Source organism: Argentina anserina, chromosome 3 (genome assembly GCF_933775445.1).
Source record: "Argentina anserina chromosome 3, drPotAnse1.1, whole genome shotgun sequence".
Lineage (NCBI taxonomy): Eukaryota > Viridiplantae > Streptophyta > Magnoliopsida > Rosales > Rosaceae > Argentina > Argentina anserina.
Genome location: NC_065874.1, coordinates 6,713,948 through 6,727,967, shown reverse-complemented (window position 1 = coordinate 6,727,967; position 14,020 = coordinate 6,713,948). Strand labels below are relative to the sequence as shown.

Genomic DNA, 14,020 nt, shown 5'->3' with positions numbered 1-14,020 from the left:
AAGGATTGCATCAGTAATGCAGCACATTAGTTTTAGAACCAGTCACATTTTTGCCAAAAACCTGTATGTTTTGGTTATATATATGTAGTTGTTGTCTTCATAGAAATTGTAGTAGGCACTTGAAAGATCATGTGAGGACTGAAATCTCATAAAATTGTTTTTTGTAGAATGAATTATGATTTTTCGAATTTGTTAGTCTACATTACGAAAGTCTGCAATTGTTACTAAGTTACTGATTTGTTCCATTTGATGTCAGTAGTTTCTCTTCATCAAACTTGTTTAGTTTGACAACAAACTGACTTTAGACATTCTTAATTTTTAAACATAGCATGGCTTAGTCAAAATAAGTTATGGCTTAGTCAAAATAGTTTTATGTGTCGATTGCTCTTCAAAATAGACATGCATTACATTTGGTTAGTATTTAGCATGTCAAATAAGTGACATGAACTACTAAGTATCATTTGTTTAGGACATGACCTTTTTAAGTATGTACTTGAGCGATAATGTGAGTTGTATGTTTAAAAATAAATTGTGCGATTATTGATATGTGATTGGTATTTGGATATTTACTATTTATGTAGGAACATATGCATTTGCAATTGTTTGGAATCCAGGTAGGGAGATTTGGGGAATCTCTACTCATTTGGATTTGTGTGCATATAAGTTTGTCGGCTTGATGTGTAAATGATTGAATATTTGTTTATATCCCATTGTTGTATATGTTATCAGTTGATGCATCATTATATGCCATATTGAAGGATAAGGGTGATGAATGTAATATAGTATTGATCTTTTGCGTAGTTGAGTCCATAACCTCAGCAGGTACCATGCATCCATGTATGCCCATGGTTATTGCACAATTAGTATAGGATGTGAAAAGGTAATTGGGGCTGGAGAAAGGGGAATAGACAAGATGACTTGAAAAAGAGGACTATGAGATTGATATTTGGTGGAAGTTAGTTCATATGGTTGAGTGTCATGAGCCACATTTTTGGTAAAATACATGGTATAAACACATATAGGTTCAATGTATTCTTTTATGTGGATTAACTGGAGTAGAGCGTGCATACATACATTATACATTGATTGTTTGATCATCTTTGTTTGAGAGGAATAACTCCCTATTGAGCCGCAGTTTGAGCTCACCCCTCTATAGTTATGCAGGTTTAAGCTGAGAACTGTGAAGATTAGTTGATTGAAAGAATTAGAGTTAGTTGGTGTATGTTGTAAGTGTGTAAACACCCTTAGTACTTTTGGATTTTAAACACCATTGTATCCCTATAATGAAATAAAAAATCAATTTCTTTAAAAATGTGTCATTCTATTTTCAATTTGTTTAGTTTATTTTTTTAGATCACACCCCGGATCGAAAAAAAATTCCTTAAAAAACCGGGGTGTGACAAGGCACAATATTCTTGACTAACCTCCATATAAAGCTCCGAATTTTTCGTTGAACACGAACCTTCAAGATTAGCTTCCACAGCTCATTCCCATTATTTGGGTGAGAAGAACCCTGTGACTTCACTTGCACACGTCTAGCTACATGATACCCACTCTTTACCGAATGAACACCGTGCTTGTAAGAATGCCAAACTAGACGATCCTCCATGCTACGGACACTAATAGGGATTCTCCTAATCAAGTTTACATCATCGTTATCAAAAAGTTCCACTAAGCAATCCTCCATCCACTCGAGGGTAACTGGATAAATAAGCTCACACACTGTTAAGTCCTCAAGGCCTTCAATCACCCCAAACAGAGGCCTAAACGAGTAAGGCTTAGGTATCGACGGGTCATTCGAAACAAAAATGCTTATCCCCGACCCAACCTGGAACCTAACTCCCTTCAAAATAAGATCTTTCCCTTTCATACGACTCCGCCAATCATAGGAGGCTCCCTTCTCACAAGAAGCATCAAGAAACAAAGAGCGACGGAAAAATCAGAGAATCTGGTTGTTGTAGGAGCCTCCAACATTGCTTTGCAAGGAGAGCTTGATTGAATAGCTCCATATGCCTAAACCCCAAACCACACTCATCTTTCGGGCATGCACATCTTCTCCCATGTCGCCCAATGAATTTCCTTCCACTCTCCGTATCCCCCCACCAAAACTCCGCCATCACTCTATGCATCTCATTACAAATATGCTTCGGCAACTCAAATATGCTCATCACATAGGTAAGAATAGATTGAACAACGGATTTAATCATTACCACTTTCCCCGCCATAGTCAATAACTGGTCCTTCCAACCCTTCATCTTGACTCGCACCTTTTCAGAAATGCTATTGAATGCCTCGGCCTTAGAATAAGAGATCTCAGTGGGCAATTCAAGATATTTGGAATGCTTTGAAACACTTTCTACACTCAACATCTCTGCCAAAGCCAACTTGTCTTCCATTCTAACATTCTTAGAGAAAGAGATACAACTTTTTTGAAAATGAACTTGTTGCCCACTAGATTCCTCGTAAACCCTCAAAATATTCTTTAGCCCAGTCACCTCCACCTCCTCCGCTCTCATAAAAATGAAAGAGTCATCCGTAAAAAATAGATGATTAATCGTAGGAGCACCCGTAGCAATTTTCACCCCATGAATCAACCCCTGCCCTTCATCATAAGATAACATTCGAGATAAGCCCTCTGCACATAAAAGAAAAAGATATGGAGAGGTCGAATCACCTTGCCTCAATCCCCTCGAGGGCCGAAGCTTACCCCTCGGTTCACCATTGAGCACAAAAGAGTAAGAGACCGTCTGAACACACCCCATCACTCACCCACTGATCATGAAAACCCATACTCCTCATAATCTCCTCGTTTATTTGAATTTTTCATCTATCAAAAATCATTGAAAAAAAGAAGATAGATGTGTTAAATTCTTATCAGTCCATGCATGTAAGTGCGTAAAGTATATTCGGTGTACTGTATGCATCTTAATTTTGCCGAAATGAGTACCTCAATGTAAGAAATGCTTGAACTGGAGCTCGAGGCAATAGTTTTAGTTAAGAGGATGGAATAATGTAAGCAATATAGCCCTCAATTAAAACCAGGGGCGGAACTACGTTATGGGCTAGTCAGCCCAGTCGAAAAACAACAACGTAGTTTACTTCCTATATGTTATATGTAATATCCGAGATTTTTAATCTCATTTAACTGACACATTAGGACTAATTAATCGACATTTGTCGATTAACGTAATTTAATACGTCAATATTAAACTACCCATTATCATGAGTGTTTCTAACGCTCAAAATTATTTTTATTGACTTTACAAAATATTTTCTTATGTTTTAAAATGTTTTACTTAAATCTGTTTTACGTGACTTAACTTAGTTGTCGACTTAACTACGTCGAACCTCAGTGTTTGGATCAATGTCTATAATCTGATTTGGGCTATTCATCCTCTAAGCTTTCTCCTCTAACCCAAACTCGAGGCCCAGTCTTTAGCCCAATTCCTTTTTCTTTTAACAACCAACTTTATCTCTCTTCATTTTCTTCATCTCTACTCGACATCTCTCTCTCTCTCTCTCTCTCTTTGTTCAGTTTCCACCGAGAGCATCACCGAGCTCACCTTCAGCGCCACTGCCTGCCGCAGTCTCAGCAATCCGACCACATGCATCGCCACCGTTATGTTCGCCTCCTCTTTCTCTACGTGATGATGTCCATCGATCATCCTTACAATTCAATTTCCAATTTGATTGTGAATTAAACAGTAGTCGGGCTTCCATGGAATCCGGCCTGAAAACTAGAGCTCCGACAAGCTTCTCCGACTTCCCTTGGTAAACTTGACCCTCTTCTCTCATACCCAATTCAAGTCAATCATCAATTTCTTAAATTGAAGCATAAATATCCACTTCTCTCTTTTCTGCTCCTCATTGTCACCGCGTCGCCACCACTCCTCCGTCACGGAGTTTCGATAATTCCGACTAGCAGTCAAGGCTTAGATCGATCTTTTGATCTCCTTGGGTAAGCTTCATCCATCGTTTGAAAACCTATTCAATTCTTTCAAATCAAATCCTAATTTCATTGCTCGTTCTTTGTATTGCTTCTGTTTTGGAACCCAACCTCCGATGAAATTTCTACTCTCACTTGACGACGAGGCAATCATTTGGATTGCTTGGGATGAAATCTAGAACTATGGCAGCTCGGGAAGGAGCAGCAGCTTGGTTTGGAGTTAGAGTTGTGCACTATACATTTTTGGAAATCAATTGAGGTAGCAAGCCAGTTCCTTAGCTTATGTGTTGTTTGTTTGGTGTTATTGGATTGTTGGTGATGCTATGTTGGTTTTGTATATTGAAGTTAGAATGATTAGAGTCGAGTTTTGTTGCCGGATTTATGATCGGAGAAGTTTGGGTGAAAAATGGGATTTAACTGTTTTACTTTAATCTTTTTACAGTCTTACAGTCCATGTGAAATTACTCTTATGCCCTTGACAGAGTTACCATTTTAATGTATGACAATTTTACCATAAATTACTCTTCTACATTTCGTTGGAATTCAGAAAAGGTGTTACAAGAGCTATTCGATCCTTGGAGCAACAACAAGATTGGAGCGGAAGCATATGTTTTGGACTCAGGATTTTTACACGTCATTCCAGGTAGGGGAGCTAACCCTCTCATGTTGCTTTGGCCTTAAATATGAAATTCATAGTGTAGGACTCGAGATTGATTTATTTATTGAATTTGTAATAACCCGATTTTTCAGAACGATGTTTGGACGGTTTAATTTATGTTAAGTGGTGAAATTCATTAAAAAAAAAATTGGATTGCTTGCAAAATTACGAAACTCGAACGGAAACGTTTCGGAACGTTTATTTAGTTAAAAACGTTACGTTTCCGCAACGTAAATTTCGACTTTTACTCCGTCGATCGTTTGTGAAAACTTTCTTCACAAAAGTCGTAGAGCTCGTCGATACGAGTACGTGGACATGTGACACGTTCGAATCGGACGTTAGAGGTGAACGTTATTAACGATTGAAGTTAGTTTCCGATTTAGAAAGGGGTATAAAAGGAAAACTTATCAGTTTAGGGTTTCCAAAATTGGAAACCCCTCATTCTCTCCCTCTCATTTCACCCCGCGCGCCTCCTTTTCTCTCTTTCCCTCTCCCTCCCTGATCTTACTCCCTCGCCGATTCTCCACCACCGTGCGTCCGTGAGCCACACCACCGGCACATCGAGCATCGCACGGCCCCCTGCAGTCGACCTCGAGGTCGACGCACCGTCTCTCGCTGTCTTGGAGACTCGCTGCACGTCACCGAGCCTAAATCGACTGGTTCAAGCTCGTCGGCGATCCTCCAGTGCTTCCACGGTGTGATAGAGGTAAGGGTTGTGAAATTGAATGGGTTGTGATGTTGTTGTATTGATTGTGGAAGTTTTTGTGGAAAATCGGAGGAGGATGGAGGAGAGGGTTACCGCCGCCTAGAGGCGGCGCGTGGGGGTGCGTGAGTTAGCTTAGGAGGGGTCTGAGACCATGGGAAGGAAGAGGAGGAGGAGAGGATGAGTTTTGGGGCGGAGGTGGCGTGATACGCTCCGGCGTCGGAGTAGGCGCGTAGACCCCACGCGCGGTCGCCGGCGAGTGGCGCGTGTATCCCACGCGCCGCCGCACGTGCGGCGGCGCGTGAACAGTAACTCCGACACAATAAATGTAAATGTAAATTATTTTTGGAAGGGTAATTCGGTAATTTTTATTTACTGAGACATTACGTACATTTAAATAGTATTTATACGTACAGAAATACGTAAACAATATGTACTCGTACAGAGATACGTATTGGATGTGTATTTATACATTAATACATTAATAGTAAATACTTGAATAGTGAATAGTAAATTCGTAAAACCGAAAATTGCTGAAGAGTAACCGATTATTACTGTTTCGGCATTTAAAGGTTTACGAAACGATTCTAAATTCTTTTCATATCTTTTCAAGGTGGACGATAAATCAAGGAAAAGAATTATCTTCGGAAATTGTGGAATTACAGTCGAGTCGATAAGGTGAGTAAAATCTCACTTATTTACGAATCTACCCTTGCGGTGAATTCAAGATTTTTGCAAGAGTTTTAAATATTGAAATACGACATGTATATGATGTAGTGGAATATATATATTCGGATAAATGGTAAATAAGTACTTATATATATAGTTTGCTATATTATATACTGTTATGAATTCATTGGAATTAGTCATTTTGATGACGAGAATTATATGACGAGCATGTGAATTAAGTTGTACAATATGATGTGAGATTATTATACGTGATTTTAATATGCGTTTGTTAAACGTTTTGTTTTCAGACGTGTTTACTAATTATGACACGTATACGATATAGTGGATTATATATATATTGTATAAATGGTAAATAAGTACATATATATATAGTTTGCTATATAATGTACTGTTATGATTTTATCGTGATGATGTCATTTCGATGACAAGATTTTATTGAGCATGTGATTTTGATTTGTACAATATGATGTGAGATTATTGTACGTGATTTTAACGTGGAGATTGTTAAAATATTGATTTGTCTTCGGACTTGATGTTTGTACAATATGATGTGAGATTATTGTATGAGTTTGGCAAGTCGGAACCTAGCATTTGGCCGGGCGAAAGTTACAATACAGTTAGAGCTCTAGTTTGTCTGCCGTAGTACTGCATGTGAGGTAACGGGTGGTTATCGGCTCATGAGTACTCAGATTGTTTTGGATATTAGGTAGCGGGTGGTTGCCCAATATCAGCGGTGTACTACGTGAGGGGTAATAGATGTGTACCAGCGTTCATTAGTACCCGTATTATAAATGTTTTTGGGTAACCAGAAGGGTTGCCCGATTTCTCATGAGCACTTTCATTTCATATATTTTTGGGACAACCAGATGGGCCGTCCATTGACTCATGAGGGCATTTATATTTGCTGATTTGTGATTTTTCGTATATATATTGATATGCGAAATATATTTTCATTTTACTCATACGAGCTATAAGCTTACCGAGTTTGTGTTTATAATCCCGATGCACCAATTAGATGGTGTATGGGATAATTCCGCAGGTGTTGATTAGTGGAGATTGAGTGACGACTCCGGAGACTCGAAATCGTTCCTATCCTGCTTGTGGTGAGGTTTCTAGCGTGGATTTGTGTGTGAGAATTGGTGTGGATTTATTTGTGAGTTTTGTGAGAGATTGTGAGGATTATTACATTTCCATCTTATGTAATGTTGAATTATAAATTTGGGTTGTAATAATGGGTTTTCTGAGTTGTATTGAGAACTCAGTAATGATCCGCTGTGCATTTTAAATGATTTCGATTTCATTGAAATTGTTTAGTGTTTAACGACTTTGAAATTTTGAGTTTTTAGGCTCGAAATTTTAGGGTCGTTACAGAATTATTATTGATGCATAAAATGTTTGTGAAAAGCCGAGACTAGACAATTTTTAAGATATGATTGTTTCGAGTGTTATAAACCTGAGAGTAATGGGGTTCTAGGATACCGGTCCATGACCCCTCGGTGTCAAAACCGTAAAATCTCCGGAGGGGCAATTTCTTGTTATCGTTCCACCTTGCGTGTTATTCATTTATTTTAGGGTATTGTCTTAAATGGATACTCTCACTCACTTATTGTTATTATTAGCAATAAGCGTAGTTGGCCTCGACTTACGGGGTGACTCTATTTCCCTCCTAGTCGTTAGGATCGGTCTTGTATTCATAATATTTATTACAATCCTATGAAAATGGTCATACTGTTTTTGCATGATGTATTTATTAAATCTGCATTGTTTTGAGAAAAGGTTTTCTCTGAGCTCAAACTACACTCAAACGTTTTACAAAACTTTATATCCTTACCTGTTTTTTTTTCAAACTCATGGGTGGGCTGGCCCTCACTGGGCAAGCGAGGACGACGCTAAACCCTACTACAGTGTCGTCAATCTATTATTCGAAGCTAGGAGTCATTCTTTAGAGAACTGTCGCATTTTGCATGATTGTAGTTGTTCTTTTTCCTTAATATCAATGTTTGTATTTTTCGAGGTTGTTGTAAATACTTAGTCACTCTTTGTATTTTTTATTCTCTATTTGGGTTGTTGTTGTATTTTGTTTAAAACTTCGGCCGGTGACATTTCACAATCTTCCGTCTCTTTGTTTGTTAACTTGTAACTCTGTAATTAGTAGAATTCGCGGAAATACTTTAAGTTGTTTGTTCTTCTTGTTTTTGTGGAAAAAAATTCGTTTTTAGATTTTCTTATCATTAGTGAGTGTAATGCATGAATTACGCTTACTAATTACCAAATTTATTCAAATATACTGCTTGCATCCGTTTCCGGGATGTGACATTATAGGCTCCACAAAAAATCAGTTTGTTCAGTTGGCTAGGTGTCGAGTTGGATTGTAAATCGACAGGGTTGGTTGCAGGAATGATTCACTTCATCATGCCCCTTTTCTTCGTTTTTTGTTTTTTTCTTTTGTTCCTGTATATTTTCTCTCAAGTAATTATTCTATGTATCTGGACCCTACGTGACATTGTCATGTGATGCATTTAACTAATCATATTACTCCATGGTGTAATAAACATGCACGCGGTTAAAAGACAATTTTTTTTTTAAAATATGAGTAACCAATAAGAAACAAACACAGTAAAAAAACACCAATAACATTAAAATAGTACGCCACATAAACTATGTACCGAGTACATATAATGATTTTGTCATTTTCTCTCCTTCTATTTCACTGTCTTTCTTTATGTTCTATGCCCATTTTTTCCCACGGTAACAACATCTTCTTCGATAACAACATCTTGACGTTTGCTTTAATTTATTCGCTTTCGGCAACAATTTTGTTAAGGCCTCTAAAACCAGCCATACCCACTCTTTGTTTCTGGTTCTGCCCGTGATTAAAACAGAGAAATATAACAACTACGACACTGACGAGAGTTACAACAACGTACAACAACAACGATAGAGAAATAAAATACATGCTTATTTAGATCGAGATACTATTAGGGATTCTCTTGCCAGAAAGTCCAGCTTCACTGGTGGGATAGAGCAAAGTATATGGCACCTTAACCGGTCCAACTCGATTCTTCAGCTTCCCGTCATTATCCATACGCATGATACCATCCTCAATTTCAGCTAGTCTCTTTCCGAACCTGTCGAAGGCTTCTAAGTTAGGTTGCACGGACACGCCATTGCAGTGACGTATCACGTGTCCGACACGGACCACGCCGGACACGCCCCAATACGCACCGGTCACGCGTGTCCGCACTCAGACATGCGAACTGACTTTGGACACGGCCCGGACACGCGAGTATCCAAATCGGATACGCGGACACGCACCAACTCATAATAAAGTGAAAGTGCTTATGATGAGAATCAAACTTGGTCATCCAAGGCACTCAACAACTCCTCAACCATTCTAACAGATTTAATTTTTGTATATTTATGCACACTTTAATATATATATATATATATATAAGGAGAGAAACTCGTGATAAAAATAAGAATGCTTGTGGTGGGATTTGAACCTTGGTTATCCAAGGTACTTATCAAGTCCTTGGCCATTCTAACAAGTTATGTTTTCATCATTTGAATACACACTTTGACATATATATACATCTAAAATTCTAAATACTTTCAAATTTATAAAATAATTTTTCAAATAAATAAATAAATAAAAATATATATTAAAATAATATTTAATTAACGTGTCCACCACGTGTCCGTGTCTAAAAAAATTTATATATGCCGTGTCTACGTATCGAATCGTATCCGTGTCCGTGCTACTTAGCTTCCAAGACTTTTGTATCCGATGTCCATCCAGGTGTGTCTCTCTGTCCCAAATAAACTTCGTCGCTAGCATGCTTAGATAAAATTTCCAGCAACGAAACACCAAGTAGAGTATGAAGCTGATCAGTAATAGTTTTCAAATAAGCCAAATCAGGATTGGTCTTGAGCTCTTCATATTCTGGGGTTCCTATCTCAGGCATGAATCTTCTGCTTTTAGTTGGCCGGCTCGGATTGTATCCTGCCATGGGAAACTGTCCGAAGTTGACGGCTGCATGGAGAGCCGAAGAAATCCAAATGACAATAGTGCATGTTTCGATGAGCTCGTCAAGAGTCCGCATTTTAGGCCACCAAGGTTCATTCTTCTTGTCACCATGACCCTTCTCCACAAGTTCCTTCCACCATGACTGAAGTTCAATATCTTGTTGGACCATATCATCAGTCTTGTAGTAGAAGGAGCAATAATCTGTGACCCAAGTTTTTATTGCAGACCATATATTCAATCCATCCACAGCAAATGGGTAGTCCTCTATCAGTAGGCGAACACCGTGTGGAGAATTGGCGTCCTCAACAGCCACCCCTCTGTATATATAGGCGATGCATACGCATGGTTAGAGAATGGTAGCAAACCCCATAAAAAGTCATCTTTGAACTATGTCACACCTAGTGGCATGTAGTGATCCAAATACTTGGGAGCTATCAATATCTAGGATTCTTACATAAAATGTTTTCTCTATTCATGTGAATATAAACTAGTAGTATACTTGAGGTGTCCTTTCAAAAGCCAAAATATCTCGTAACATGGTAAGTGAGAATGTATCTTATATATCACGTTTATGTGCGCATATATCATATCTTGTACGTTAGATATACTAAATGTGTTCTTTTCTTTATTTTTTGTTCTATAATGTATTGTACCTCTTGATTAGATCTGCAGGTAGAGCTTGGTCTGGGAAAACCCAACTCTTATAAACCATAGCTGACATCTCCATGGCAAACTGAGTTGGGAAAAATATGGCCTCCATAAAGCCACCAGCATTAATGAGAACTTGCCTTGCTTGTGCATTTATATTCATCGTGTCACGGAAGTGAGGATGCAGAAGTTTGTGAACTGGATGAAGCACGCTCAGCTGCCTGTTGGTGGCTATTATAAACGGCTCAATGACGGCATGGGTATTCAACCTATGACCGAAAGACAAAACATATGTTATGAACATATGAACATATTCTCTATGCTTTTATTCTTTGACAAGCTAGAGTGAACTAGTATACCAGTGACTGATAAGTTGATGAGAGCCAGTGTCATTTACAGCCACATAGGCCTTTGCTAGTTGCCATATCGAGCTTTGAACGCCATGTTCAGCTGGTGTGTACACTTTGCTAGTGCAGCCAAACTGATCTCCTTCGGGATGAGGCAAGCTTAGTTCGATCACTAATGGCTTCAAAGTCCCATCATCTTTCAAGAAAAGGAGGGTTCTACTGCCATAGATCCTATTATCTGTTGATGAGTTTATCTTCCTCAGGTAAGGCATGAAGGCATCATGATGGTCTAATATGAATAACTTGTTGTCGCTGAGTGCCTATGAACCCAGACGAATTCGTTATATTACATGATTTACATCAGTTACTTTCATATAAAATCCGGATCACTTATCATATATACATGATATGCCTTTTTAGTTTTGAAGAAAATTGTAGAAAATATTACCTGATGCACCGTTAGCCCATCCAAGTTATGCTTGATGTGTTCTTCTGTTATGGTACTTCTTTGATCACCATAAACTCTTGGGTCTAGTTTGCTCGCTGGTGGAAACTCCTGTGGTAACATAAGATGTAAATAATATGATTAACAAAAATTAGGACTGACTATCCTTGACCTATCTTTGATGCTACTATTTTTATTTTTATTCTCTCTCTCTCTCTCTCTCAATAATTATAGACAAGAAAAATGATACAAAGATTACTTGGAGTCGACGGATATTGATAGGGTTGACCCCAGCCAACATTTCTCTAGCAAATTCTTCGTCCATCCTCCAAGCAGTCTTATCCTCTGTTCCAAATCAATAAGTCATCAAAGTTATATTAATTTATGAAAGAAAGATTGTATGTCAAAAAAATTTGTATATTATGTGTGTCTATTAAATCTATCTCTATATTAAATAAGACAATTCCACATATGGAACTGCTACTAGCCATTATTACTCAATTATCCTTCATTGTAAAAACTGTTTTTTATTTTATTTTTAAAAGCAACATATTACATGGACAATCTGGTAAAACACAAAAAAAAATTTGAATAACTTCCCTAGCTCAATTCTCTTTTTTGTTTGTCAACTTACCAAAACAATATGAACTATAAATGAAAGTGAGAGAGCGAATTCATATTCAACTAAATAGGCAAGAATATAGTTTTCATGTACGAGCATGGTCATTATCTACTATATTTCATAAGACAATATTGTATAATTATTAGTCTATAATGAATTATAATAATTTAAGGTGAAACTGTCGTTAAGAACTCTGAAAAATTGACATTTTAAAGTTTGAACATATAGTTTTTTTATAATTGGGAATCTAAAGAGAGGTTAGACCATCACACCTTATATACATATGAATATGATACATTGAACATGAAATTGCATGAGTGATTTAGAACAACGTAGATGATCTATGAGATATAAAATTATAAATATATTAGGACTTTGTACAAAATTTTAATTATCAGAACGTTATATCACATAGAGAATCTAATATAAGCATTAATTTATAGTTATAGTGAATTGTATTATAAGTTAACATGATACGGTACATACTTAACCATTGAGAATTAATAATAATTTACTTTATTGATCTAATCTATGACCCAATAAGACATAAAAAATGAAAAATAGGATAATGATCATGAAAGGTGTAACTAAGAAAGTAGTGAAATTAAATTTAATTGTATAGAAAACTATATCAAAAGGTACATAAAATTTAGATTTATTGGAAATATCGAAAAATATCGGTAGTGAAATTGAATTTAATTATATAAAAAATTATATTAAAAGGTACACAAAATTTAAATTTATTGAAAATATCACAAAATATCAGAAAATATTGAAAATCTCAAAAATATCACAAAAATTGGACGATTAATTTAGTATGGCAAAGATATATCCTTATGTGAAAAAAAAATGAAATTTCGGCGAAAATTTCGATTTTTCATTCCTTAGTTCTGTTACCAAACAAGAAGAACACCCAAATGCATTTAATGAATTTTTATTATTGTTATTATAATTTTTTTATCAAAACTTAATAATGATATAGAAAAGCAGAAATCTCCTTTTCATTAATTTTAATGGTTAATTTTTAAATAAAAAATATCAATTACCTTTTATATTATCGTATTTATTATTGAGATCTTTTTAAAAAAGTTTTACTGAGATCTTTACTTTTACTTATTACTGTATTATATATTGGTCTTAATTAAGTCAATAGTCTTTATGGAATGTCAAGTTGCCTACTACTTTTATTGCCCTTGATTTAAGTTGTTAATTTTATAAATTTTCATAAACAAAGGGTAAAAACGAGAAAAAAAACAAAATTTTCTGTCCTACGCACTAGGATTTTTTTATCTTTATGAATTTGAAATCTCGCTTTATCTAGGAAGATCACCCCACATTTTTAGGAATAGTAAAAAATGAGTAAGTTCAACTCCAACCATGGATTAAGAGGTGTATATAACCCCCCAAATTGACATTTTCCATCTACAATCCAAGGAGCCATGCCAAACAAAAAAATTTAAGTGGCTATAATGCCAAAGATTGAGCTGTATAAGGCTATTTCTATGGCTTTGGGCTTTTTTGTGGGACCCATTTTATGGGTTAAAATCAATTTGCATTAAAATTTACAACGGAAATTAAACACCAATTCTAATGATGATGTCAGCATGTTGATGTCAGCTAGCTGTTCTGTTTAGGGTAGTTGGTGTATTCAATCAATTTGTTTTTTTGGAAACGAATCAATTTCTTCTTATCCATGTGGATATATTATATGCAGACAATATATTGAACAAACTTTAATGTGATTGTTTGTTGCAACTTAATTAAGGATTTTTATCATCACATTGATTATTTCAAGTTCTGTTACCAAACAGGAAGCACACCCAAATGCATTTAATGAATTTTTATTATTGTTTGTTTTTTGAAAACTTAATAATGATATAGAAAAGTAGAAATCTTGTTTTCATTAATTTTTATTATCGTATTTTTTACTGAGA

The 14,020-nt window shown here is 36.3% G+C and overlaps 1 protein-coding gene and 1 long non-coding RNA gene across 2 annotated transcripts; one reads left to right on the top strand and one right to left on the bottom strand.

Annotated features, from left to right (window-relative positions):
- Positions 1-3,610: 3,610 nt before the first annotated feature.
- LOC126789065 (uncharacterized) lies at positions 3,611-7,366 on the top strand. Its single transcript, XR_007671474.1, has 3 exons — positions 3,611-4,205; positions 4,494-4,589; positions 7,013-7,366. It is a non-coding gene; the product is annotated as an uncharacterized LOC126789065 (long non-coding RNA).
- Positions 7,367-8,959: 1,593 nt separating this feature from the next.
- On the bottom strand, positions 8,960-13,781 carry LOC126786914 (probable linoleate 9S-lipoxygenase 5). The gene is made up of 7 exons (XM_050512874.1): positions 13,735-13,781; positions 11,724-11,811; positions 11,468-11,575; positions 11,032-11,339; positions 10,678-10,941; positions 9,773-10,341; positions 8,960-9,144 (listed from the first exon to the last, which is right to left on the bottom strand). Exons 1-7 carry the CDS (start codon positions 13,779-13,781, stop codon positions 8,960-8,962), a joined length of 1,569 nt encoding a protein of 522 aa, XP_050368831.1.
- Between the last annotated feature and the right edge of the window lie 239 nt (positions 13,782-14,020).